Source organism: Saccopteryx bilineata, chromosome 9 (assembly GCF_036850765.1).
Source record: "Saccopteryx bilineata isolate mSacBil1 chromosome 9, mSacBil1_pri_phased_curated, whole genome shotgun sequence".
Lineage (NCBI taxonomy): Eukaryota > Metazoa > Chordata > Mammalia > Chiroptera > Emballonuridae > Saccopteryx > Saccopteryx bilineata.
In genome coordinates, this window is record NC_089498.1 from 46,256,141 (window position 1) to 46,283,709 (window position 27,569).

Below are 27,569 nucleotides of genomic sequence, written 5' to 3' on the forward strand. Positions count from 1 at the left end.
ACCGAGTCTCAGGGCTCGGGGGGTCCAGGCTTGGGGCAGCGAAGCAGGTGGGCGGCGGTGAGGCTGGTGCCCTGACGCTGGGGCCGCGCGTACTTGAGGAAGATGGCGGCGCGGCCGGGCTCCGGGCCTCGGAGCGCGGCGCGGGCCATGCGCGGCTCCAACAAGCCCAGCTCCGCGGGGCTGCAGAAGGAAGATTGGGAAACTGAGGTGGACGCAACCAGTAGTGATGGAGATAATCTGTCTTTAGAGCTGGGGACTCGAGGCCAAGCACGTTGACTCGGGTCCCCGGAAACCTCCCTAGGGCTCTCTCGAGGTTGAGCACGCAGCCCATCATCTAAAGAGTGACCGGAGGGGGGCCAAAATGGGCCAACCCTTGATTTTCCCCGCAGGGCACGGTTAGGGGGAGCCAGGGCTCCTGAGGAGGAAAGGGATGGGACTGAGGGTGGACTGGCACCCAGCTCTACCCTGTGGGTACAGGCTGGGAACAAAGACAATTCATCCTGCCCCTTGGTAGCGTGGGTAACAGAGGTGGGAGCTTGGGCGCTCAGGACACGCGGCGGCCGCACAGCCAGGTTCCGTGGTTTATTTTTTCATCTTCCAGACAAGCCAGGTTAGACTCGCCGGCAGCGCCTCCTTCTCAAAATCTCGTTTCAAACCCGTGTTCTCAGATGGCCTCCCCCAAGTCACTTCACTGTCACAGGTTTCAGAGTCTAGCAGTTAAAAGAAAGCTAGAGAACTCTAGTATAGCAGATCTCTCATTCTCAACCCTGGAACGCAGTGCAGCAACTTCTGGGCCTGGGGAGATCGATATTACACCCTGGACAAAAGAGTCCCCCAATCTGAACAAGCATCACACTCTTTCAGACACGCCCAGAGGAAAGCAAATGTGATTCCCCCTCTAGGCTAGGCAAATACCCTGTTCTCTCTTACACCCAGAAAAATCAAATCTAGGTGTCAGCGTGTCCCCTCCCCCGAAAATTCTCACTCTGAGACAGGAAAGACAGAGACCAGGAAGGCAGATCCTGAAGCCACCACGTCTCTGGAGGGCAGAGACCCTTCGAAGCCGTACCTGTAAAGCTCCGGCTCCAGCCCAGAGCCCGCCCCGTCCAGCGCACGGTGTGCCAGGCTCAGCGCAGCGGCTGCACAGCGACTGGGCTCCCACCAAGCCGCCTCAGCCTCCAGCAGAGACAGCTCCAGAAAGTAAGTGGCAAGTAGTATCACCTGCCAAAGCGTGGGGAGACCATCAGACCGCACCCCTATACCGTCCAGGTTGTGGCCCTGGACGCTCAGGTCACACCCCTGTCCTGCGCACCTGGGAGTTGCTCCCAGCCAACGCAGCCAGTAGCTCCAGGCAAAGGAGCGGACCTGGGTGGTGCAGCCGGAAATCCAAGCAGCTGAGGATGCGCCGTTCGGCGCGCAGAAGTTCGGATCGGGAAAAGGAGCCAGCGCCCAGGAGACAGAGGGCGGCAGGCTGCAGATTGGGGAGAAAGAGGTGGGGGAAGTGCTGGACTCCGGCTGTTACTCCCTGCGCTGGGACCGGTTCCGTCCCGCTCTGGACCTCAGTTTTTCTGGTCTGTAAAAAGGCCATTGATTTGTTGCCTGGAGTCAGGAAGGCCTGGGTTCGAGTTCAAACCCTACCACTTCGGCCTGACGTGTGGTGGCGCAGTGAATAGAGCCTCGACCTGGAATGCTGAGGTCGCCGGTTGGTAACCCTGCGCTTGCCAGGTCAAAGCGCACACCAGAAGCAACTACTACGATTGATGCTTCCCACTCCCCACCCCACCCCTTTCTCCTCTCTAAAAAAATTCAATAAAACAAACAAAAAACAAACCCTAACACTTTTGCACTGTGTGACATGCACATCACAGAAGCACTCTAATCCTCAGTTTCTTCATCTGTAAAATGGAAATATTGCTCCTATTTCACCAGGCACTTCTGATAATGCACTTACACATGTTAGTACTCAATAAGGACTAAAACTACTATAAATATTAAGACTGAGTCCAAGCCCCATGTGTTCACTTTGGGCAAATGTCTTCCTCTCTCTGGGCCTCAGTTTCTTCCAATGAGCCCTGACCTCATCAGATCTACTGAGATTCCAAAAGAACATGAAATGTACGCTTGGCACACACTAGTAGTTTAACCTGTGACTGCCGCAGAGTAGAAAGGGCTCTGCACTCCCAGCCCCAGTACCTCTGGGAGCACGCACTCTTCCATTTTGCACGCCACGAACAGGCAGGCCGTGGCCAGCAGCTGCAGGCGATGTAGGCGCACTCCGCCCGAGAGCAGGTAGGAATCGAGCAGGTGTACGGCCAGGTAGAGCGTGTCCCCTGCCAGGCCCAGATAGTCCTGGGGAGGGGCGCGCGTGACAACCAGGCTGAGACACAGGCCCCGCCTCGCCCCCTTCCCCCTAATAGGTACTTACGTGCACCTGGACCAACCAGTCCACCACTAGTTCGCGCATCTCTGGGGTCACCCCGCGGGGCAGGGCCCTCTGAGGCAGCGCGCGGCACACCTGGGGTTAGGTAGGGATAGTGTCATTCTCCACACCTGTGCCTCAGCTTCTCTCCTGAACTACACTCCTTGCATCAGTTGGAGGTAGCACGAGTGCCACACCCAAACTGGCCTCTAATGTCTCCTCCAAATGAGCTCCTCTTTAGTGTAACCATCCAGACCTGGTACTTTCTTCTGGACGGGCCCCTGTTCACCTCACCAGTCTGCAGCTGCCATTGCCACAGGACCTCCTGAGCATCTCCCCCTGGGTTCCCAGACTCCAATCTTGGCCATCAATCCTCAATCCATCATCTTCAGAGCACCCAGAAGGGTCTTTCTAAAGTCCAAACCTAACTAACCAAGGAACTCCTCAGTTTAAAACATTTCTGTGGCTTCCAGTACCCTCAAGAGAAAATCTAATTCAGACTCTCTCAGGCCTTACCCTGCTCCAGCATCACCGCTTCACCCTCTTCTCACACTCCAGCTGCCCCGGCCTTCTTTTGGCCCTAAAGCTATGCCAAGCTAGTTCCTACCTCAGGGCCTATGCATATGTGTACTGTTTCTTCCATCCCCAGTTCCCTGCATGGCTGACAGTTTCTCCGTCATTCAAATCTCAGCTAAATTTCTCTGACTTTTTCCATACTTGTCTCTAACGCATCACTTTATTTCCCTCATATTATTTTCAGTCTGGAGATAGCTCAGATTTCCTGGAGTGTTTTGTCTGTCTGCCCCGCTAGGGCTGCTGGTACCACAACAGCAAGGACTTCTGTCCAAATCCCAGATGTACCTCAGTTCCTAATGGAGACCCTGGACCAGCAGGGATGTTCACAAGATGTGTTAAATTAATTCATCCCTTGAGTGTTTCTTCTGACAGCACCTCAGACAGATGTCTGAGGATTACCACCATCTGTGTTTTGGTCTTTATGGCCTTTGTGAAGTTATCACCTACATTTGCTTGTTTGTTGGCTTCCACAATGAAAACAGACTATCTGTGTTGTTCATCACAGCGTACCCAGTGTCTAGAGCAGGGGTCCCCAAACTACGGCCCCGCGGGCCACATGCGGCCCCCTGAGGCCATTTATCTGGCCCCCGCAGCACTTCCAGAAGGAGCACCTCTTTCATTGGTGGTCAGTGAGAGGAGCATAGTTCCCATTGAAATACTGGTCAGTTTGTTCATTTAAATTTACTTGTTCTTTATTTTAAATATTGTATTTGTTCCTGGGTTTTTTTTTTTACTTTAAAATAAGATATGTGCAGTGTGCATAGGGATTTGTTCATAGTTTTGTTTTTTTTAAGCTTAGTTTTTTTTTTATTCGTTTTAGAGAGGAGAGGAGAGGGAGGGAGGGAGGGAGGGAGGGAGAGAGAGAGAGAGAGAGAGAAGGGGGGAGGAACTGGAAGCGTCAACTCCCATATGTGCCTTGACCAGGCAAGCCCAGGGTTTCGAACCGGTGACCTCAGCATTTCCAGGTCAACGCTTTATCCACTGCGCCACCACAGGTCAGGCCTTCATAGTTTTTTTTTTATAGTCCGGCCCTCCAATGGTCTGAGGGACAGTGAACTGGCCCCCTGTGTAAAAAGTTTGGGGACCCCTGGTCTAGAGCATGCTCAAAAACATTTGTTAAATTTACTTTGAAACTGTAATTTTTTTAAGGCACAGGAAGGATGGGTGGGGGAAAGTATTTGTTAATAAATTGCTAAATATTTGTTAAACGAATAAATGTGAGCGACAAGTACAAGGGGCTCTGAAATTCCAAAGGAGAGACTACAAAGAGCCTGGGAGAACAGGAAAGGGTATACGAGGATAACTGCAAGAAAAACCAAGCCACGAACTTGGGGCAGGGCTGGGAAGTCAGCGGGAAGGGGCGAGACTGAGACTGCCCCAGAGGGAGTTCGGAAAACCCTGTTAACAAGGCGCTGGGCTAGCGGGCAACTCTGGCCTCCATCAGCCCGCCGCGTCTGCTGCGCTCAGGTTTGGGGCGGCGCCACTGTCTTCCCCGGCCCCCTCACCATGACCTCTGCAAAGATGTCCCTGGCGTACTCGCGTTCTCCTTGCAGCCCCAAAGCACTCATCGCCTCCTCCAGCCCCGGCGGCGCGCACGGCCCCGGGGGCCTCTCCGGGCGCTCTGGGGGGACGCTGGTGCATGTAGGGACGTCGTCGAGGACTGGGGAACTCGCAGGCTCTGCGTCGAGGAAAGCTGCCGGACTCTACAAGGGAGACAGGGCCAGGGGTCGGCGTCTGGAGGGGCCCCAGACGGGAGTGGGATCCCGGCTTCTACTCACCAACATCCTTCAGGTTGGCTTCAGGGGCGGAACCGAGAGCCCACCTCTTCCCGCTGAAGCGAGGACCCACAGCTGGCGCCTTAAGTGAACCTGGGCGCATGCGCGCTGAGCACGCCTCACCGGGGCAGGGGGGCGGGGGAGGGGCAGGTGCGCAGGTGCGCTGGCAATGGCAGATACCACACAGACTACTCTGCCTAAATCCTCCAGGGTCAGGCAGCTGGAGTCAAGCCCTCGTCCAGCTACTTATACCACACGATCAGAAGCAGCCCATTGGAGACTCACGTTCCTCAGCTATGAAGTAGAGATTTCAAAATCTAGCTGATAGAGTTGTCTTGTCTATAAGATTGTGTTTGAGTGGCCAGCACAGGGCTCAATAAATCAAAGCTCAAGACATATGAGGTACAAGTCACTTCATAACTATTTAAGGAAGGCCTCAGCCCTGGCCAGTTGGCTCAGCGGTAGAGCGTCGGCCTGGCGTGTGGAAGTCCCCAGTTCGATTCCCAGTCAGAGCACACAGGAGAAGTACCCACCTGCTTCTCCACCCTTTCCCCTCTCCTTTCTCTCTGTTTCTCTCTTCTCTTCCTGCAGCCAAGCCTCCATTGCAGCAAGGTTGGCCCAGGAGCTGGGGACAGCTCCATAGCTTTAGCCTCAGGTGCTAGAATGGCTCTGATTGCAGTGGAGCAACGCCCCAGATGGGCAGAGCATCGCCCCCTGGTGGGCATGCCAGGTGGATCTTTGTCGGGCGCATGCGGGAGTCTGTCTGACTGTGTCCCTGCTTCTAACTTTGGAAAAAGTACAAAAATAAAAAATAAGGAAGGCCTCTGTGTTCCATGCAGTGGGGATTCTGGAGTAAGCAAATACCCTGTGGCCGCTGCCTTTAGACCCAGAGCTGGGCCAGTTGATAGGGGCAAGTCACCAGTGATTAAATCTGTCTGGACTAGTGCAGCAACCTCCTCACTGCTCTCCCCGCTCCTACCCCCTACAGTTCGTTCCCTTCACACTGCCAGAAGGGATCCTGAGCACACCAAATAAGTCAGATTGCACTTAACCTCTGCTCAGAACTCCATTGCAGCTCCCATTGCCCTCAAAGAGAAAGTTCACAAGGCCCTATATTATCTTCCCACCCCCAACCCCCGCATACACACCTGTGAGGTCTCCTATCCCAATCTTCCTCCCTCACTCCTTCCTCTCCCAATACACTGGCCTCCCCACTCATGCTCACTCACAACAGGCACGATCCTACCACAGGGTCTTTGCACTGGCTGTCTCCTCTGCCTGATATATTCTTACCTCAGATATCCCTCAATTCCTTTAAAGTGTTTACTCAGATGTTACCCACTCCATGCAAAGTGTCATCCTGAGCACTTCCTGTCCCCATTCTCTGTACTTACTCTCGTCTTAGCACTTAACTGCCTCACTTATTGTCTTCCTCCTGACTAGAATGTGAACCCTGTGAGGGCATGGCTTGTATGTGTTAATTGCTGTATTCCCAGTGCCTAGAACAGGGCTGAGCACATAGTACTTAGAAAAATATTCGTTGAATGAATGAGTGAAAGGGCTAGATTTGTAATTTAGAGGTAGTAGTCCGAAAGGACCTCGCTGAGGTGACACTGGAGCTGAAACCTGGAAAAGAAGGAGCCAGGAAAGCAAAGACTGGGGAGAATATCTCAAGTGGAAGGAACAGCCTGAGCAGAGGCCCTGAGGTAGGGAAGAACTTGCTATTTTCAGGCATTGAGAGGTCAGTGAGGCTGGCAAAGTGAGCAGAGAGGAGTGAGATGTGACCAAATGCTTCCTGCCATACTTACAGTAAAGCCTCTTTATCACAAGGCCTCGTTGGCCCATTGTTCCCTCTAACCTCATTTCCTTCTGATCCCCCCTCACTCCACTGACACCTTGTCCTCTAACTCATCCTTTGTCCCTAAACTCATCAGGCACCAGCCTGGCTCAGGGCCTTTGCACTTGCTATCCCCTTTTCCTGTGCACTCAGCGAGAATCTGGATATTGGATACCTACATTATCCAAGAGCATGTGGTAACTTTATAATGGAGAAACCTGACAGACACCATCTTAACCAAGGGATCAGTCACCACCAATGGGATGTCTGGAATTCTCCTGATAAGTTGCACTGAGAAGGGCACATCATTTCTGGAAATTCCTGCCAAAAGTAGCTTGAATGTAGCCACAAGGAAACATCAGGCAACAATCACTAATTAAGGTACATTCTGCAAAATAACTGCCCTGTAAGCTTCAAACCTGACAACTGAATTCAACCCGTGAGCCTAGATTGAACCACTAGCCAGGAAATTGTTTTCTATTTTGTATACAAGGATATTAGTGTGACCATTATAAAACCTGATTATGGTCTAAGAAGGGCATCACTTCAATGTTAGTTTCCTGACCTTGATCACTGAGCTGTGGTTAAGGAAAAGAATGTTCTCATTATAGGACAGAAAGTAAATTATAGGGAAGAAAGTAAATGTAAAAATTGTGGGGAACTTGTGTGAAGGGGAAATGAGAATTATTTATTTCTTAAATTAAAAAAAGTTTAGAGTAGATTCACGAGAAGTTGCAGAAGTAGTCGAGTTCCCATGTACCCCACACCCAATTTCTCCTATCAACATCTTATAGTGTGGTAATTTGTCACAATTTAATGAACCAATAGAAATATGTAATTAAAGTCCATGCTTTAGATTTCCTGACTTTGTTTTAATAAATTTTGGCTCCTGGTTTCTTTCTTTTTTAGATTTTATTTATTCATTTTAGAGAGGAGAGAGAAGGCGGGCTGGGGAGGAGCAGGAAGCATCAACTCCCCTATGTGCCTTGACCAGGCAAGCCCAGGGTTTCGAACCGGCGACCTCAGAGTTCCAGGTCCACGCTTTTATCCACTGCACCACTACAGGTCAGGCATAGATTTCCTGACTTTTTATGTAATGGCCTTTCTCTGTTCCAGGACCCCATTCAGGATATAGTCCCCAGGCTTTCCTTGGCTGTGACAGTTTGTCAGATTTTTCTTGTTTTGAACCTCGACAACTTTGAGAACTAGTGCTCAGAATTTTGCAGAACATCCGTTGGTTGAGATTTGCCTGATGTCTGTTTTCTTAGACTGAGGGCATCTGTTCTGGGGAGGATGGTCACAGAAATAAAGTACCGTTCTAATTGCGTATCAGGCACATACTGCCAACATGACTCACCACTGTTGATGTTGACCTCCATCACCGACTGATGTAGTCTTTGTCAGGCTTTGCCTCCTATCTATACTGTACTCTTTGGAAGAAGTCACTGCAGCCCACACCTAGAGTAGGGGATATATGCTACCCCTCCTTGAAGGAGAGTACCTAGAGAAGTATCTGGACTTCTGTACAGATGTCTGTTCTCACCATTTATCATTTATATCAGCACAGACTTTTTTTAGCGAGACAGATACAGAAGGACATATAGGGACACACAAAGATGAGAAGCATAAACTCATAGTTGCAGCACCTTAGTTGTTCATTGCCTTCTCATACGTGTCTTGATCCGGAGGCTGTAGCTGAGCCAGTGACCCTTTGCTCAAGGCGAGCAACCTTGGGCTTTAAGCCAGAGACCTATGGGCTCAAGTCAGCGACCATGTGGTCATGTCCATGATCCTACACTCAAGCCAGCGACACTGTGCTCAAGCTGGTGACCTCGGGATTTCAAATCTGGATCCTCTGCATCTCAGGCCGACGCTCTACTCACTGCTCCATTACCTGGTCAGGCTGGACTCATTCCTTTTATACCTTGGGTATAACAAATATGCTAGTTATTTTGGTACTCAAATTGCATTCAGCTTTGAACACTAGAAGCTCTTCCCACTGACTCCTATGTCCCTTTACATGCCATTAGTGAGGTGTTTTTAGTTGTTTTTAAGCAGGTTCTTACTTCCAGGCAAAACCAGATGTTTCAGGCTCATCTTGTGTAATTCCTGCTCCAGTCCTAGAATGATTTCAGCACTATTTTCTTTTCAAAGTTTTCTACCAGTCTGCAATTATTTCAAATCCAAGTTAAAAATATGTTGAGTCACACTTTTTTGGAAAGCTATCTGACATGTTTAAAATGCAGCAACCCTGGAATGTAGGCCACAAAAATATAAGCACAAGCACAGTAAAGATGGGTTGTTAAGGATTACTACAGCAGGAAAAGCAAACAGAAAAGCCTGGAAACGAAGTAAATCCTTGTCCACAGGGGGCAGCTGAATCAGTTGAGGTCCGTCCACCCTGAGGAACCTTGTGAAGCAACTGGGAACCATGACAGTGATGGCCATGAGCTCTCCAAAAGGCAAAGAAGTGGCTTAACCAGGATCTCATTTTTACATGATCCAACACGCCCTCTGGGTGCACACATGGTGGTAGGAGTGTGGGGAAGCCCTGGCAGGTCATTGCCCAGGGGCCTGGCATAATTAACTGGGAAGAGAGAATTGTGTGTAAGAGGGACCAGCCTTTTCATGCTGCCATGTCCATTTGCAAGGAGGTCAAGTGAGCACCAAATCAGGGCCTTGGGGCCTGGGATCTTGGTAATTTTTACTTTCTTCTGCATATTGTTTTGCTTATTCTTTACATAAACACATTAAAATTGTGACACTTTCCACATGCACATGACAAAAAACAGGTATGCCAAACTTAATTTTTCTAATTGGTAAAGTTTTATTATTAAAATTCTTCCACCTAAAATTCTGTTTGGGAAAGTTCCACAGAAATTAAGAAGCACCACTGCATCTAAGGACATTATGTTCAACAGAGGAAAACAGTTGATTAATCTGCGGAAGCCCATCTGAGGAATGTGAGAAGAGGTCCCCAGGGACAGACCCACACAGGAGAGCTGAGTGACAGTGTGATGGGAAGAGACTCTAGCGGGTCACCTCTGGGCTGTGACTAGAGGGGAGTAAAAGGCTTTTCTTTATAAGCCCATATGCTGTTTACCTGATTCCCACAGGACATGCTTTTGTAATTTAAAAAATAATATCCATATAAAATTAGAAAAAAAACCCCCAAAATTCCTTGAGTCTTGGCCGCAGGAACACAGATTTCTAGAAACCGAATTCAAATTTTCTGCTAACCTCACATAAGATCTCAAAAACTCCATGAATGGGAAGCCCTCTTCTGACAAAATCAGATATTAAATTCACCTGTGTGCAGCAGGGCAGTCATGGTCCCAAGGTCTGGGAGGAGTGATTCGGGCATGGGGACGTCAGGGTAGAGAGGACAGCAATCAGGGGATTCCCAGAGCTGTGAGGGCTGTAACCCAATCCAAGATGCTTCCAGCTGACAGCCACCACAAATCCCAGTGGTAAACCAAAGAATCTGTATGGAAATCGGGCCTCAGGTGCCCCAGCTTAGCATAAACAAGTTGGAGGGATGAGCAGCAATGCTGGCTCTAGGGCTAAGCACCATGGGAAACACCGCCCGCCATGGGTTCCCTCACTCCTGCCAGGGCCGTGACACTTTACTCACCCTCCTTGTTCAGGGCCACCCAACTCTCCCACCCCTGGCCCTCCACCCCACCTTTCTGCCTAAGCAGCTTCTGAGGGCCTGGGACGGTTCCTGTCCGCTAGACCACCACCCAGGCATCTCCCGGACTCCTCAGCAGCTTCCACCCCCAGCGGCCCCTCCCACTCCAGCGTGAGCCCGACATCTTCACCCAGGACGCCTTCTCTGCCTCAATGACTTGAAGCATTCTACCTAATAGAGCAATAGGAGGCGGCGGCTGGTATCTGGGGCTGGACACTGTAAGCAAGGGAAGGCCCAGGGTGGTGGGCCCCATTCTGAAACGAGTGTCTTTATTGCTTGTACCGTACAAATACGAGGAACAGGGAAAGGCCAGTGGAAAAGAGAATTGTCAGATAAAGGACATACACACACAAAAAGGAAGAGACTCCCACCCTCCCCCAAACCAACCCCCCATGTCTCTCTGTGAGCTACCTAGTACAGGAGATGGGGTCTGGAGATCAAAACCTCAGAAACTACATTCCAAACACCAGAGATGTTGGTGGGAAGGGGGGAGACAGGGCAGCAAGTGGGCCTCAGCTGTGACTTCCCACTAGGCCAGCAGCCCTTTCCCTGGGATGAAACGCCAGGGCCAGGGCTGGGGGCCCAGGCCACAAACACCATGCATACTGGAGGCCAGGACACACTTGCCCTCACACACATACCCGACACGCACGCACACATTCCTGCCACATGTCTGTGTCTCAGACACACAAGGACACCGACAGAAACACACAGTCCAAGGCACGCACGCACACACGAGTGCCCACAGCACTGACCCATGTTCACCTTAAGGCTGTAGAATGTGGGGCTGCAGGAGGGGAGGGGGTTGGCCTGGAGCTGCCTTCTCAGAGGCCCCCACCCTAGTACGTACCATACCGAGACACCCACCCTGCTCCCTCCTCAACCCAAGTCCCCAGGGCCCAATACTGTCTTGGTGTGAGCTGTGTAACAGCCGAGGCTGGCACCCTTCCACCCCCGGTAGAGAGAAGGGGCTCCAGGCTTCCATCCTGGGAGGGTCTGGGGCCAGGCCCAGGACCAAATGGGAGGTAAGGCTGGCTGAAGGAAGCCCTGGTAAGGCACGGGGCTGGAGGGCAGGAAGGCTAGCCCCAAATGTTCTTCCTGCCTTGTGCACAGGGTCAGGAGAGCAGCACGGGGTGCAGGGAGACAGTGCCCACCTCCCTGGCCCCTCCAGGTTCCCACTGAGCAACCGACCCCAGCCTCATGACGGAGCCCTAACCTCTGCTCCCTCCGCTCAAAAAAGTCCCTGTCTGGCCCTGGACATTATTGCTTTTCTGCCCCTGTGGGGGAGGGGCTGAACTGTCCCCTCACCAGGCCATTCAGAGCCTAAGGACAGGCATGGAAGGCAGCCCCAGGGTGCTGTCCACCCTCCGAGGGCCGCACAGAGCAGAGGCAGGCAGCTGTGGGCCTCCAGTTGGAAATTCAGGCAGGCCCCCAACTCTACCTTCATTCCCCACTGGGGCTCGTGTTGATTAAAAACCAAAATCTTCCCAACCACCCAGTCTTGCGGCAGGTGGTGGAGTCTCCCCAGTCCTGATCTGGGCACAAAAGTGAGGGCACGATGGGACCCCGGAGGCCCGGGCCGCGAGGGCCGCCGAGGGCAGTTTCACAGAGGGCTGAAGAGAAAACTAGAGGTGGAGGTGAAGGGGTGAGGGATGGAGATGCAAACAAAAATGGCCAAAAAAAAAAGGACAAAGCCCCCCGGCGGTGATGGCAGCCATGTGTGTCCCACGGTGGTGGCGGCGGGCGGGCAGCACGGCTCACTCGCGGATGCTGGCCGAGTAGGAGAACTGGGGGAAGTGAGTCCGCTGGTCCAGATCGAGCGAGCCCAGGCTGTCATCTGTGGGGGTCAGTGGAGGTGGATTGGGGAGAACGGGCCTGCAGAGGGCCCCGCACCCTGCCCAGGCTCCTGGGGGGGAGTGGCAGGAGGCGGAGGGAAACCAGCCCCAGGACTCTAGGCAGACACCGCAGCTGATGAGGTGTCCACAGGACGTCCTCCCTGACAGAGGCCCCTTGGTCACAGCCCCACCCCAGGCCAGAGACCTGGCCTCAGGGAGCCAAAGCTGCTCACTCAGCCACCTGAGCGTCCCACCAGCTCCCCTGCTCTGTTTCCTCCCCTCCCACACCTCAGTCCACCTCGAGGTTCTCCCAGAACTCTCTGGCCCAGCTGCTGCCCTGGCTACTCCTGTCCCCAACAATCCTTCCTCCACATGCAGCCAATGGTCTTCTAAGCTGTGATGCAACCCTGTTCCTCCTCTGCAGAAACCCTTCCACAGCTCCTCACACAACTGCCCACTCCACCCAGCAGCCCCCAGGCCTCCCCTGCCCTGGCCCTCATGCCCTCTCCTCCTCCTCTCTCCCATCTGCTCTGACCTCTGCAATGCTCCCAATTCTAGGCGCCCACATGCAATTCCTTCTGCCAGGACTAGCAACTGCCATGTCTCCCCCTCCAGGAAGCCCTCCCTGACCTGCAGGTCCAGCCAGGCATTTCCTCTGGGCTCAGTCCCCGTGCTCCTGTGCCCTAGCACTGACCCCTCTGGGCTGTCACCCTACCTGGACTGGGAGCTCCCTGAGGCCAAGGCCTAGGCTGTCTCCACTACTGCTAAATCTCCAGCAGAGCCCAGCACTGTGTGGATAAGAACTCAAACAGCTACAGTCAATGAACTAATCCAGCTCCAAAGACCTGGGCGGTTTGGGAATACAACTATGGACTTGCCATCTTAGTACTGACAAGTCCCCAGTGTGTCCTGCCTAGACTCTGCCCAGAGCACTGCCATGTGCTGTACCCAGTGGCTTTTAGTGACTCTCACTGGGTCTGCAGAGCCTAAGAGCAAAAGCCCCGGGTGCGTACTCCTGGAGGACTCTGTCAGGAGCAGGCCCCTCCGCCCTTGGCCTGGCCCACTGGGTTCAGGGCCTCAGATACTCACAGCGGTCTGGGGGTGTGATTGTGATGGACTGGGCAGTGAACTCGTCGTCAAAGTACCTTGTGTCAACCTCAGACGTGACCTGAGGTTTGAAGGGTGGCGGGAGCTGTGGAGGAGAGGAGCCCAGGCTCAGGACCCTGAGGACAGGAAGCTTTGGCCAAGGTCACTCACAAGGGGCCAGGCTCCTGCTGAGAGCAGGTGAGTGGTGGCACTCACCTTCTTCTGTACCACGTCCTGCCAGTTGATGCTGAGGAAGAACCTGTGCTCCATGACCTCCTTGGCATCACTGGGCCCCCCGCCGAGCCTGGGCAGAGACGGCCGTAAGCACCCGCCTCCCGGGCAGCCAGGTCCTGGGAGACACTCTCAGTGCAGGCCCTGCACACCCTTTAATAATCCTGTCCCAGCCACACAACCACCACCTCACAGAGGAGGAAAGTGAGATGAAGAGGGAGCTCACATGCCCAGGGTCCGAGCCAAAGCACTGCAACCTGGCCACCAGCCCACAACGAGAACTGAGAGGGCAGATGACCACCTCCCATCCTGGCTCTGCCACACATGGCTGGGCCACCCCAGGCCAGGCAGGGCTGCCCCTTTATTCCTCAGTGTCCCATAAAACACGGTAGTGCGGGCTGAGGCCTACGGACAGGCCTGGCCTCCAGATGCCAGCTCGGGGATCGTCAGAGGCTGTGTGGGGAGCACACACTACACACCCAGCACATGTGCCTGTCAACGCTGCCTCTCTAGGTCGGGGGGAGAGTGGGAGCGGGTGGTGCTGGGCAGGGCAGCGGCCAGCCCTCACCTCTGCTTGGGGTCCTTCTTAAGCAGCCCAGCAAGCAGGGACTTGGCCTCGGGGCTGAGCGTGCGCGGGAAACGGATCTCCTCCATGAGGATGAGCTCAAAGAGGCGCTCGTGGTCTTGATTGTAGAAGGGCAGGCGGCCGCACATCATCTCGTACATGACCACGCCCAGCCCCCACCAGTCCACAGCCCGGCCATAGTCATTGTCCTCCAGCACCTGACGGGGAGGGACAGGGAGGAGTGGTGAGAGGCCTGGCCCACCCCCAGGGGCGACAAGGCCCGGCCCAGGGCTGGGGTGGGCGATCTAAGGAATTGGAGCCTGGTCCTCAGAGCAGCTGGGTGGAGGAAACACAAGGACCCAGGGCCCCTCCCCCTGGGCATTACAGTCCCAGACACCTCAGGTGCCAGATATTCAGGGGTCCCGCAGAAGGTTTTCATGGTGGCCCCGTCACTGATGCCCTCTTTGCATAAACCAAAGTCAGTGATCTTGATGTGGCCATCTTTGTCGAGCATGAGGTTTTCCAGCTGCAGGAAGAAGTCAGTGTATCAGGTCATGTCCTCCTGGGGCTTGCTGTCACCTCCCTGAAACCCCAGAGGGGACTATGGCCTGGGACGGCAGATATCACATCAGGGGCTCCAGGCTGAACCATGGAGCAGACCCGAGCACAGGGTTAAGCCCTCACCCTCTGAGGGTCAACATCTCCCCAGTCCTGGCCACCCCTCAGGAAAGCTGGAAGAAAAGCAGGGCGGAGAGGTGGAGCCCGGCCTTGCCCCAGCCTGCCCCCCACTGTGCACTGCAGTTTCCATCTTTGGATGTAAGGGTCAGTATCATTCTATTTTTTCCTACACCTCACATAACTGAGCCATTCAATGGGCCTTTGTATACCCTCCCCCAGGTAAAGACAGAGTATTTCCAGGCCCTCAGATGCCCTCCCACCATGTGCCCTTGCCCTGTGAGTAACCATCGCCCTGCTCCCAACAGAGAAGTAATTTGACTTCCTTGCTCTTTCTTGCAGTTTCTCCCCCCACACATACATCTGTAAACAGAGCTGTCCTGTCTGTCCTGGCTTTTCCCCTCCACGTCGGTGTGTGAGATGTATCCACACTACTGCGTGTGGCTGGAGTGCATTCTCTTTAACTGTTGTGCCAGCCCAGTGTATGAACACGCCACACACACGTTATCCACTCTCCAGCAGCAGATACTTGGGTTGCTCCCAGGCTGGGGGCAGGGTGAACAGTGCTGCTAGGAGTGCGTGTCCACATTCTGAGGTGCACACAGGTCCCTGTTTCTATGGTGCATACGCTCGAGTGCGCACACGTTCACTGTTGGTGAATTCTGCACACTGTCGTCTAAGGTGCCTATACCAATTCTTTGCTCACAAGAGGCTCAGGTGGGCCCTCATGCAGGGCTGCTTGCTGTGGGACTACCACCCGGGGCCAGAGTGGGAAGATTTAAGACCCAAAGGGAGCTGGTCACAGGCACACAGACAAGACAGACCCTCCCTGCGGTGCGGAGCTCAGCCTCCCTGGTGCAAGTCCTGTGAGTGTAGCAAGGGGCCAGCCTGGGCCCTGGCCAGGCGGCAAGCGCACACTCACCTTGATGTCGCGGTACACCACATCCCTCGAGTGCAGGTACTCCAGGGCCGAGACGATCTCTGCGCCATAGAAGCGGGCCCGCTCTTCTGTGAAGACGCGCTCCCGGGACAGGTGAAAGAACAGCTGCCGGAGGAGGGAAGGAGGCGTCAGACCTCTGGCCAGAGAACCCAAGGACCCTGCCTGGCGACCCAGTGACAGCGTCACACCTACTCCATAAACTGGCAAGTGAAAGCAAAGACCAACTGAGAGAAGAGTTCACGTGAAGGACTGACAGTAGGCGCTCAGGGGAGAATCAAAGGGGCCAGCAGGAAGGGGACGGTGAATGAGACTGACAGCAGGAAGCAGAGGAACACAACATCTTGAGCAAGTGACAACAGCTTGAGACCAAACGGGTTTCAGATGAAGCCCACAATCATGAGCCAGTGAGTTACATCCACGTGAGACAGAATGTGGGGGAAATGGAGCAGTGACAGAAAGTGGCTGACTGTTCCGCATCAGGAGGGCTCGGGAGAGCAGAGGACTGGTGGCCCTTGACCTGCACATGCTTTCTCTGCAGGTCACCCGCGAGAACAACCTCTGCAGCGCGGCCGTCCGGCCACTCTCCCAGCCCTCTCCACACCGCACTGGCCCTCGGCTTGTACCCTGCCCAGCAGTTCACTAGCTGTGTGCACCTGGGCAGCCACTTAACCTTTCTGAGCCTGTTGCCCTACCTACAAAAGGAGACGAGGATGCCTGCCTCAAGGGGCGAGACTATGCACCAAGCTGGCGCCTGGTATGTCTTCCTCTGTCCTCCACCTCACTGCCCCCACACTGGGAAACGGGAAGGCCAGAGCCAGGCGGGAGTGGGGGGGGGGGTTGGCTCACCTCCCCACCGTTGGCATACTCCATCACGAAGCACAGGCGGTCATGGGTCTGGAAGGCATACTTCAGGGCCTGTGAGGAAGGAAGGTGGCGAGGTACTGCTGATCAGCTGGACACTCCCCACCCTGGCCCAGCTGTGGGAATCAGGCAGCCGGATTCAAACCTCAGCTTTGCCTTTTGGGGTATGTGAGTGGGCTCATGGCTCTGAGAGTCAAAGAGGGTTCCTGTGCTGAGCAATCTGTCCTGCCTGCCAGTGAGATTCCAAGAGGCACGGCCAGGACTATACTCTGAGCAACCAGAGCCACTTCACATCTCTCTTCCTCCTCCTATTTTACAGTCAAATGTGTTCAACCCTCCCTGCTCCCCCTCATCTCAGGCACAAGAGGTTTGTTTGCTGGGAGATGAAGCCAACCTCAAAGACAGCTTGGATAAGGGATCTGCTAGCAAAGAGTAGTTCTCAAACTGTACTCTGAGGAACCCTACACTGATCCCTCTGCTCACAACTTCACTGTTCTGTCTTCTCCATGGAAGTACCTTAGGAGATTTTCATTTGAACAAGTACAGTGGTTTTATAGAACACCCGGACAGCAACTGTGGTAAAGAAATGACATGTAAGCCATCCTCAACATGGTCCATTTCGCTGATGGCTGTAGCCCAAAGAGGTGTCTGCTCAGCCTCCACTGACAGGCAAGCATAATACATCTGCTTCTAGAATTACATTTTAAAATAAAAACAAAACAAAAGAATACTGTTCCCACTTTGACCAGCTGGGCTAAGCGCCATAAACTCATACAGACAGCAGCACTGCCCTCCCGGGCCGTCCTGTGACATGATTTCATTGTTGGCTGAGGTGCTGACATGAAGCCACTGTCTATGAAGAAGCTGCCACCACTGGGGTTTCAGTTCAGGCCACCTGAGGAGCCCAGCAACACCTGGTCCCAGCCACTTGGGCGACACTAAGTCTGTGCTTTGTAGTGGCAGGGTTGGGCTCATTCACTGAGCTCCGTCCAAAGGAGCCAGCCAGGAGGCCCCACATGGCACACAGGCCTGAGGGGAGCGCCACTTACAGTGAGGAAGGGATGCCTGGTGTTCTGGAGGACCCGGCTCTCAGTGACCGTGTGGGCAACTTCATCCTGCAGACAAAGGCCAGGTAAGAGGCTAGAGGGTGACAGCAAGCCTGCCGACCCCCCGGGGGTGGAGGCAACGTCTTGGTGAAATGCAATTTCATCCCTACTTGATGCGCAGAGAGAGAGAGAACAGCAGAATGGCACATTGCCATCTACAGCCCTAATGAAGTAAGGAACCCAGGTAAGAACATTCAGTGGTTTGATCTCAAGACCATGACGTGAGAAGTTGATGCGGACTTTACGATGAAGGGATCAGGCTGTCACCTCCCGAACCCACAGGCCAATTTTTAACATCCCTAAGAGGGAACAAGCAGACATTATGAGACCTGAGATGATGCCATAGGCTGTGGAAAGCACCACCTATAAATATTCTCACCAGAAGAGAAAATTGGATCTAGAATCAGGACTCTAGTATGTGGAGCTGCGGTTCTGTGTGTGGTCCCCACATGGGCAGCATCAACGTGACCTGGGAACTTGGAGAAAAGCAGATTCTCGGGCCCTTCCCTGAACCCACCAAGAACAGGAGTGGGTCCAGCAGCAGTTTCACAGGTCCTCCCACTCTCTCTAATGCGACTCTGCCATCTGAGCGCGCTGCAGTCATGCACGAGCTGCTGACAACCTGAACCACCTGCAGATCCAAACACTGGCTCTCCTCCAGGGCAGGTCTATCCCCAGGGCTCATTTGGTAATATTGCCGGAAGATACCTTTGATTATCACAACTCGGGGGAGGTGAGGACCTTGCTCCACATCCTCCACTGCACAGGATGCCCCACAGCAGAGAACAATCAGGCCCAAATGTCCAGAGTTGGGGTTGAGAAACCCTGCCTCGGACCAATGACATTGGCACTGTTCATTTTGTTGGATATGATCACAGTACCACAATTATAGTCTTTAAAATCTTTGCTTATTAAAAATACATATCTAAGTAGGTAAGTGTAAATTATACGCTGTTTTAAACATGCCTTAAAATACTCCAGAAGAAAGAAGGGGGAGGGCAGAGCTAACAAAACTAGATTGGCCAAATGTTGACAATTGTTGATGCTGAATGATAACTACATGGAGTCCATTTATTTTTCTTTTCAAAACTTTGCATATGTTAGAAATTTTCCATTTAAAAAGCTTAAAATAAAGAAAAAATAAAAAGGAATAAACTTCCATTCCTGGCCCAGCCTCCTACTGAGACACCCTGAGCCACGCCCCACCCTCACAGCCTATGAGACCCCTCCTCTCAGGTCCCGGACAGTGCCAGGTGGGTGGGGCTCCCATCACTCTCCACCTCCCTCCCTAGGTGCCCAGAGGGTAGGGTGGGGCTCAGCATGTAGGCGGGTCAGCCTGGGGATTTATAGGACTGAGCCCAGGGGATGCGTTTGGTGGGAAAAGGAGACACTAGCAAAGGAAAACACGAGTAGGTGTCCCCACCCTGTGCATTTCCCCACCACTCCCCAGAGACCAGCCCACGGCAGCCCGGGGAGCACCCACCTTGGCGATGATGACCTCCTTCCGCAGGATCTTCATGGCATAGTAGCGGCCGGTGGCCTTCTCCCGCACCAGGATGACTTTGCCAAAGGTGCCCTTGCCAAGGAGTTTGAGATAGTCAAAGTCATTCATGGTCTGCCAGGCATGGGAAGAGAGCAGGGCCATTAGCACAACTAGGCACATGGCCCGTGGGAGAAAATTTTCACAAAGAAAATGGAAAATCAAAGGACACTGTTGCCAAAAGGCTCTAGTATGAGCAGGAAGGGAAGCTCTGGGCAGCAAGTGCTGGTTCTGAAGTGGCCTTCAGACCAACGCTTTCCCTCCCACCACTCAGCTCCCCTTGGAGGGCTCAGATATGGGAGTGGATGGGTCTTGACAACCTCTCAGGAGGAGGTGAGCAGAGCCGTGCTGGGCATATACACCAGGAGATCACCCACCTACGGGGAAGCACGGCAGGACCGGGCACCTGCACACCGCTTGGAAACTAAGGGTAGCGGGGTCAACGCTGTGGAGGAGTGCTCACAGACTGGCAGTCCTGCCCCCCAAGCACTTACCACCTTGGCCCGCGCCTTGCTAACCGCCACTTCCATTTCCTCAGCTGCAGAAGAGTCACTAGGGGAGCCACACTTATAATCCATGGGGTCCTCATTTGGACCCCGCTGCTTGAGGCTGTTGGCAACCATCTGGATGGCCCGCATCCATTCCTCCCTGTGTGGGGGCAGATCAGGGGAGCCATAAGTCCTGGGTATAAATGGCTGAGCCTCACCCCTCACAGTTGGGCATTTTGGCAAGATCTGTCTGAGCTGGGGCGGGGGGGGGGGGGGGGGGGGCGCTGATGGGACCAAACTGAAATTTTACAGGCCCTCGGGGTGGGAGAGTGCAAGAGTGGAATAAGGACAAAGACCGTCCATGTCCCAGGAAAGGGCCACCTGAAGTCAAGCAGCAGTTAAATAATCAAAGAGGTGGCAACCACCTTTCTTAGCCTCTTTTTCTTCTTTTTTTAGCAGAGAGGGGAAAGGAAGAGCGATGAGAAACATCAACTCGTAGTTGTGTCACTTTTTCTCACCTGTGTCTTGACTGGGAGGCTCCAGCCAAGCCAATGACCCCTTACTCAAGCCAGTGACCATGGGATCATGTCTACAGTCCCATGCTCAAGCTGGATGAGCCTGCACTCAAGCTGGCTATCTTGTGGTTTTGTACCTGGAACCTAAGCGTCTCCGGTCAACTATCCACTGAACCACCACCAGTCAGGTTCTTCTTAGCCTCTTAAAAATGAGCTGCCACCCTTGGCCTTGAATGAAGAAGAGACAATACTCCTCCAAATTCTTCCAAAACAAATGACAAGCTCATGAGTGCAAGTGACCAATGTTTTCATAATGAAAACCAAGAATAAAAGAAGGATTCACTAGCCAGAGGAGCTTAAGATCTTAAGAGGCAAGTGCCTCCAACATAATAACTCCCTGGAGGGGCAGTCTGCCCAGAGAAAGGGTCAGGGACAGAGGTGTCCAATGGGACTGGGGCAGAGGCCGGGAGGAGGGTGAGGACGTGGCGGACAGGGAAGCAGGTCCCAGCAAAAGGGAGTCTGGTTTCAGAACAATAAGTCAGCCTGGCCTGTGGTGGTGCAGTGGGTAAAGAGCCAACCCAGAATGTGGAGGCTGCTGGTTCAAAACCCTGGGCTTGAACATATGGGAGTTGTGCTTCCTGCTCCTCTCCCTCCTCTCTTCCTTCTCTCTCGCTTCTCTAAAATGAATAAATAAAATATATTTTTTAAAAAACCCAAAAAACAATAAGCTAGTCTGTCACTCATGATTTAGGATTCGCTGGGGAAAAATTTGCTTCTGATACTTGCAAGCTGTTGTTGGGAGAGAGGGAAAAATAAGTAAATGTGACCAGACCAAGAAGAAAAAAACATGAAGCTGAATGATATGAAATTGTTCATACCTCTCATTTTTGAGGCACTATGCAATTTTTTAAGTGGTTCAACCCACTATCTGTTGAACCCGCTGTGGATTTTGCTGATATGCCTCTAAAACAGGCATGTGAACAGTGGGAAAAATAAAACATTTGCTAGGAATAAAAATTTCAAAGAGTGTAAATAGGCAACTTCCAAAATTACAGCAATTTAAATAAGCCCCAGTGAGTACAGTATCTTCCAGAATTGCCCCCAGCCACAGGCATCAGAGTTATTACTGTTTTACATTCCTGAGGTCCCTATTCAAGTTCACATAGGGAACAAGTGGCTGGGCCACCCTGCTGTACCTCTGAGTCTCCATTTCCACACATACCAAATAGCACTGCTGTTGACTCTTGACTGACATGTGTGTATGAGGGGCACCTCCTGAGCAGTTGAAAATCCGTATATTAACTTTTAACACCCCATAAACTTAACCACTAATAGCCTATTATTGACCAAAAGCCTTATTAATAACATAGTCAATTAAAACCTATGCTGTATGCTAACATGGATTACAAAAATTAGAGGATCAGGGAATGTGCAGATACTCCAGTACTTTCAGCCTTTTGTATAGTGCATTTTCATCAATGAAATGAAAGTTGGTTTTGTATCTCATTTGCAGAATCGAACAACTTTCTTTGACTTGTCATTTGCTTTTCTGATGTTCTTGTTTAATAAAAAAATCAAGTGCTTTTATTGCTTCGTACTCATTTTGAAATATCCCCTAATTTTGTGAGCAGTATATATTCATACAATAAAGTAAACTACAGAGAGAAAAATATTAAGAAAATCATGGCCCTGGCCAGATGGCTTAGTGGCTAGAGCATCAGCCCAGTGTGCAGATGTCCTGGGTTCAATCCCCAGTCAGGGCACACATGAGAAGCAACCATCTGCTTCTCTTCCCCTCTCCCTTCTCTCTCTCTTCCCTTCTCTCAGCCAGTGGCTCAACTGGTTCAAGCATAGGACCTGGTGCAGATGATAGCTCAGTTGGTCCAAGTGTAGACCTCAGGTGCTGAGAATCACTCGGCTGATTAGAGCATCGGCCCCAGATGGGGGTTGCCAGGTTGATCCTAGTTGCAGCACATGTGGGAGACTATCTGCTCTCCTCTCACTTAAGAAAAAGAATTAAAAACATTAAAAAAAAAAAAATAGATAACCGCCTGACCAGGCGGTGGTGCAGTGGATAGAGCGTCAGACTGGGATGCAGAGGACCCAGGTTCGAGACCCTGAGGTCGCCAGCTTGAGCGCAGGCTCATCTGGTTTGAGCAAAGCTCACAAGCTTGGACCCAAGGTCGTTGGCTCAAGCAAGGGGTTACTTGGTCTGCTGTAGCCCCACGGTCAAGGCACATATGAGAAAGCAATCAATGAACAACTAAGGTGTCACAACGTGCAACGAAAAACTGATGATTGATGCTTCTCATCTCTTCGTTCCTGTCTGTCTGTCTGTCCTCGTCTATCCCTCTCTCTGTCTTTGTAAAAAAAATAAAAAAATAAAAATTTATATAAAAAATAGATAATCATAGCCTGACCAGGCGGTGGTGCAGTGGATAAAGCGTCGGACTGGGATGTGGAGGACCCAGGTTCAAGACCTCGAGGTCGCCAGCTTGAGCGCGGCTCATCTGGCTTGAGCAAAGTTTACCAGCTTGGACCCAAGGTCGCTGGCTCGAGCAAGGGGTTAGTTACTTGGTCTGCTGAAGGCCCGTGGTCAAGGCACATATGAGAAAGGAATCAATGAACAACTAAGGTGTCGCAACGAAAAACTGATGATTGACACTTCTCATCTCTCTCTGTCTGTCCCTATCTATCCTTCTCTCTGACCCTCTGTCTCTGTAAAAAAATAAATAAATAAAATAAAAATAGATAATCATAAAGAAGAGAAAAACACAAATAGTATTTACTGGGGAAAAAAGCATGTGAGCCCTGGCTGGATGGCTCAGTGGATAGAGCGTTAGCTGGGCACGCAGGTGTCCCAGGTTTAATCCCCAGTCAAGGCACATATGAGAAGCGACCACCTGCTTCTCTTCTCCTCCCTCTCCCCCTTCTTTTCCCATTCTCCAGCAGTCAGTAGCTTGACTGGTTTGAATGGCAGCCCAGGTGCTAAAGATAACTCAGTAGGTCTGAGTGTTAGCCTCAGGCACTGAGAACAGCTCAGCTGATTTGGCCCCAAATGGGATGCAAGATGGATCTTGGTCACGGTGCATGTGGTAGTCTATCTCCCCTCCTCTCACTTAAAAAAAGTAAAGAAAAGAAAAAAATGTGTTTGTGGAACCATGCTGTTCCAAGCCATGCTGTTCAAGGGTCAACTGTACTTCTGTAATTCCTCAGTCCTGCAACACATGTCCTGATTTAACTGGGCATTGCCTTTTCATGGTATTATATAAAATAATGGTGTGTTTACAGGTGATGGTATCTTAAATTTGAGGACACATGGCAAGAGCACTGAGCTCACAGAGCTCCGTGAGGTACAGAGGGGATAGTTTGCAATGGAAAAAATGAGGCAGATCTATTTGTGGACTTGGAATGATCTGAGACATCTTAAGTGAAAAAAGGAAGGTACAGAACAGAGCACACTATCAAACTATCAAGTCAGAAACAACAGGAATTTATGCACACTCAGATAAGCACAAACACCTCCGAAAAAGATGGTCTTGACACAGGGCCCTGGTGGCCTGTGGGGAGAGGGACTGGAGTCTGAGGCAAAGTACAGTCTAATTACACTATCCTCTAATAATATTCACAGAGCACTTAACCCTCCTCCTGCATTACAGATGGAGAGTATACCAAGGCTGCACACACAGTCAGAGGAAGCACACTGAGGCCTGACACACAGCCAGATGGAGCACACCGAGGCCCCATGCAAAACTAAATGAGAACACCCAAGCTTGATTTAGCACACTGAGGCCCGGTGCACAGCCAGAGGGAACACACCGAGGCCCGCTGCACAGAGAAACACACCGAGGCCCGGTGCACTGTCAGAGGCAAACACCGAGGCCCGGTGCACTGTCAGAGGCAAACACCGAGGCTCGGTGCATGGTCAGAGAAACACACCGAGGCCCGGTGCACTGTCAGAGGAACACACCGAGGCTCGGTGCACGGTCAGAGAAACACACCGAGGCCCGGTGCACTGTCAGAGGAACACACCGAGGCTCGGTGCACGGCCAGAGGGAACACACCGAGGCCGGTGCACGGCCAGAGGGAACACACCGAGGCCCGCTGCACGGCCAGAGGGAACACACCGAGGCCCGGTGCACGGCCAGAGGAACACACCGAGGCCCGGTGCACGGCCAGAGGGAACACACCGAGGCCGGTGCACGGCCAGAGGAACACACCGAGGCCGGTGCACGGCCAGAGGAACACACCGAGGCCCGGTGCACGGCCAGAGGAACACACCGAGGCCCGGTGCACGGCCAGAGGAACACACCGAGGCCGGTGCACGGCCAGAGGAACACACCGAGGCCGGTGCACAGCCAGAGGGAACACACCGAGGCCGGTGCATGGCCAAGCAGAACAGCAGTGGCTTCTTCCCTCCCTGATCCAATGCCTCAGGCTGGCATTACTCAACTTGTTCTACCCTGCGCCCTCTTTGGAACCAATTACAACATAAATCGCTGTGCCTACATTAATATTCCTGTATTTCAAAAAATGGGGATGGGAGCACATATCATGATTTACTATAAATGTCCTAGAAATTTTTTAGTGCTGACTTTGGGTATAAGACGACCATAGATGTTAAAAAATTTAAAAGTCACCTATCTCCTAAGGCAGGGGGTCCCCAAACTTTTTACACAGAGGGCCAGTTCACTGTCCCTCAGACCGTTGGAGGGCTGCCACATACAGTGCTCCTCTCACTGACCACCAATGAAAGAGGTGCCCCTTCCGGAAGTGCGGTGGGGGGCCGGATAAATGGCCTCAGGGGGCTGCATGCGGCCCGCGGGCCTTAGTTTGGGGATGCCTGTCCTAAGGGATATGCTAATATATTAAAAATATATACATACCTAGCTAGATAGTTCTGGTTGGTTAGTGTCGCTCAGAAGCACAGAGATTACCGTTTTGATTCCACAATAGGGCACACACAGCAGACTAATGTTCCTATCTCTCTCCCTTCCTCTCTCTCTCAAATCAATTTTTAAAAGTATATAAACTATATCTCACATACTGAGGCTATCACATGAAAAAACAGCAAATTGCAGACTAAGATGCATAGCATGCTCTCATCTCTGTTTACAGAGAGAACAGTCCATCGACAGCAGCCCGAATAGACCAACGCCGGTGCACCCCCGCCACGGGAGCTCTGGAAGCAGCTCCAAGGGGCTCTCTGAAGCAAGCTCTCTGGGCCACAGAGTTGCTGATCAGGAGCATGGGCACCAGGGCCACGTCAGCTGGGGCTAAAATGGCAACTCTATCAGCTTGGCAAACTCACCACCTCCTCGGTAGGGTGGGGACACTGTGATGCTGGTGAGCTCCTCTGTAAAAGCACCTCATACATAGATAGTGCCCCACTCAGGAAAGATGTTAACAACACTGGGGGAGGCCTACGCCTATCCTATCCACCTTGACTCAGGTGCCTAGACCTACGGGCATGTGCAGAACCTGCAGGGATGCCACAGGCTGGATGGGGGTAACTAGGACTCTCCTAACACCTGATAAGCCCCCAATCCTGTTCCAACTGGACCAAGGTTGCAAGGTTGCAGCACTCAGAATTCAGAGAAAAAGCAAGGGCCTCAGTCCAGGATACTCCTCAAGGGTTTGCAACATGGTGTCTGGGGCAGAGGGTAGCTCCCACCCAGAGCTGGGGATGACATGCCTTCCATGCCTCAAAGGGGAGCTCCCAAAGCAACCAAACTCTTTCCCCACAAGAGACACAATGGAACAGTAACAGCTCCACAGATACTACCTCATTGCATCTCCCTTAAGAGCACGGGAGCACGGGAAGAGGAGCGGGTTTCTGATGTGGAAACTGAGGTGTAGTCCCCTGTGGTGGTCACACAGCCAGGCCGTGGTGGAGCCACCTGACTCCTGGCACCCCACCACCACTCCCTGATGAAAGCTACAGCTTCCTTCTCAGGTGAGGCCCAGGAAGATGAAGCAGGGTGCTCTTCCAAAGGCTCAGGGAGTGAGGAATGCCATACCACACAGCCCAGGAGCCAAGTGAAGGAAAGCATCCTCTTGGGAGCTGACCTTTTTCAGAGGGACTCGCCCTCTAAACAGCAACACCAATGCCCTCCATGTGCACAAATGCAGTCTATTTCTCTAATCTAAGATCTACCAAAGTTAGTATTTAAAATTTTTTTTAAAGAACTTTTTTTAAAAATTATTTTTATTTATTTATTCATTTTAGAGGAGAGAGAGAGATTGAGAGAGAGAGACAGAAGGGGGGGAGGAGCAGGAAGCTTCAACTCCCATATGTGCCTTGACCAGGCAAGCCCAGGATTTTGAACCGGCAACCTCAGCATTCCAGGTCAACGCTTTATCCACTGTGCCACCACAGGTCTGGCTAAATTTTCTTTTTTTTTCTCTCTTTTTTTTTATTCAGTGAGAGGAGGGAAGGGAAGGCAGAACAGACCCTTGCATGCGCCCCAACTGGGATCACCCAGCAAGCCCACTAAGGGGCGATGCTCTGCCCATCTGACACATTCTTAGTGCCTGAGGTTGAGGCCATGGAGCCATCCTCAGCATCCAGGGCCAACTAGCTCCAATTGAGCCATAGCTGGAGGAGAGGAAGAGAGAGAGAGAGAGAGAGATATGGGTGCTTCTGTGTGCCCTGACCAGAAATCGAACCCAGGACATCCACAAGCCAGGCCAATGCTCTACCACAGAGCAAAATGGCCAGGGCTGTTTTAAATTTTCTAAGAGGACAGTTTACTCACATAAAGTAATCAGATGCTTTACAGGAGGTAACCCCATGAGTCCTCCTGACAACTCTATGAAAGGTAGCTATTTATGTCCTATAAACAAGGAGACTGAGACACAGGCAGACACGTCCCCAGGTACACAGCCAACAAGCAGAGGCCCAGAGAACCAGGTGCCCCTATGATGTAAACCACTTCTTCCCTGAGGGGAACTTTCAGGAGCCTTCCTATCCCTCACTTGGGCTCCAGGGCCAGGAAGGCACATTTGGTGGAGCCATGCTCCCCCAGACAACACCAGGTTGAGCATGGCACTGGCTCAGGAGCCAGAAACTGGAGCTCAGCCTCACTGGAAACTGGCTGTGAGGGGTCTGGATGGCCTCACAGCTCCAGCCTCTGTCTGCCTCCCACATATACTGGCCATCACAGAGTGGCTGGTGCACACGCTCTGAAGTCAGGTAGCTTGGCATGAATATTAGCTCTGTCCTTCCTAAAGACAATGCTGGGCAGGTGATATAATTTTCCTGTGCCTCAGCTGGCTGCCACATAGAACAGGGACCAGAGAGTCATGTAAGGGTGAAACGCAACCCCAAATATAAAGCATTCAGGGCAATGTGTGGCAGAGTGAGCATCTCAGGGGTGGTTGTGAAAATTCGCCCGCCCAGCCAGCCAGCCAACAATACTTCCCAAGT

The 27,569-nt window shown here is 52.2% G+C and overlaps 2 protein-coding genes across 5 annotated transcripts in view; both read right to left on the reverse strand.

Annotated features, from left to right (window-relative positions):
* CCNP (cyclin P) lies at positions 1-4,837 on the reverse strand. The gene is made up of 7 exons (XM_066243076.1): positions 4,774-4,837; positions 4,501-4,698; positions 2,426-2,515; positions 2,194-2,349; positions 1,313-1,471; positions 1,070-1,221; positions 1-180 (listed from the first exon to the last, which is right to left on the reverse strand). The coding sequence occupies exons 1-7, from the start codon at positions 4,777-4,779 to the stop codon at positions 9-11; spliced, it is 933 nt and encodes a 310-aa protein (XP_066099173.1). The 5' UTR covers positions 4,780-4,837; the 3' UTR covers positions 1-8.
* A 4,573-nt stretch (positions 4,838-9,410) lies between these two features.
* AKT2 (AKT serine/threonine kinase 2) overlaps positions 9,411-27,569 on the reverse strand; it is a 56,051-nt gene continuing 37,892 nt past the window's right edge. For 3 of the 4 annotated variants that reach the window (XM_066242245.1, XM_066242246.1, XM_066242247.1), the window contains exons 5-14: positions 19,632-19,785; positions 19,081-19,212; positions 17,541-17,606; positions 16,477-16,545; positions 15,613-15,735; positions 14,413-14,541; positions 14,019-14,233; positions 13,436-13,523; positions 13,223-13,325; positions 9,411-12,128 (exon numbers count right to left, since the gene is read on the reverse strand). In XM_066242245.1, the coding sequence (XP_066098342.1) occupies positions 11,902-12,128; positions 13,223-13,325; positions 13,436-13,523; positions 14,019-14,233; positions 14,413-14,541; positions 15,613-15,735; positions 16,477-16,545; positions 17,541-17,606; positions 19,081-19,212; positions 19,632-19,785 (1,306 nt within the window). In that variant the 3' untranslated portion in view covers positions 9,411-11,901. Of the gene's footprint in view, positions 12,136-13,222; positions 13,326-13,435; positions 13,524-14,018; positions 14,234-14,412; positions 14,542-15,612; positions 15,736-16,476; positions 16,546-17,540; positions 17,607-19,080; positions 19,213-19,631; positions 19,786-27,569 lie in introns of all 4 variants that reach the window. The other variant, XM_066242248.1, reaches the window with a different exon arrangement.

Coding starts and splice junctions, on each gene's coding strand:
- CCNP (XM_066243076.1), bottom strand. Junction 2,516..4,500: donor ACATCTTTGCAGAGGTCATG/GTGAGGGGGCCG, acceptor ACCTAACCCCAG/GTGTGCCGCGCGCTGCCTCA. Junction 1,222..1,312: donor TGGCTGGGAGCAACTCCCAG/GTGCGCAGGACA, acceptor ACGCTTTGGCAG/GTGATACTACTTGCCACTTA.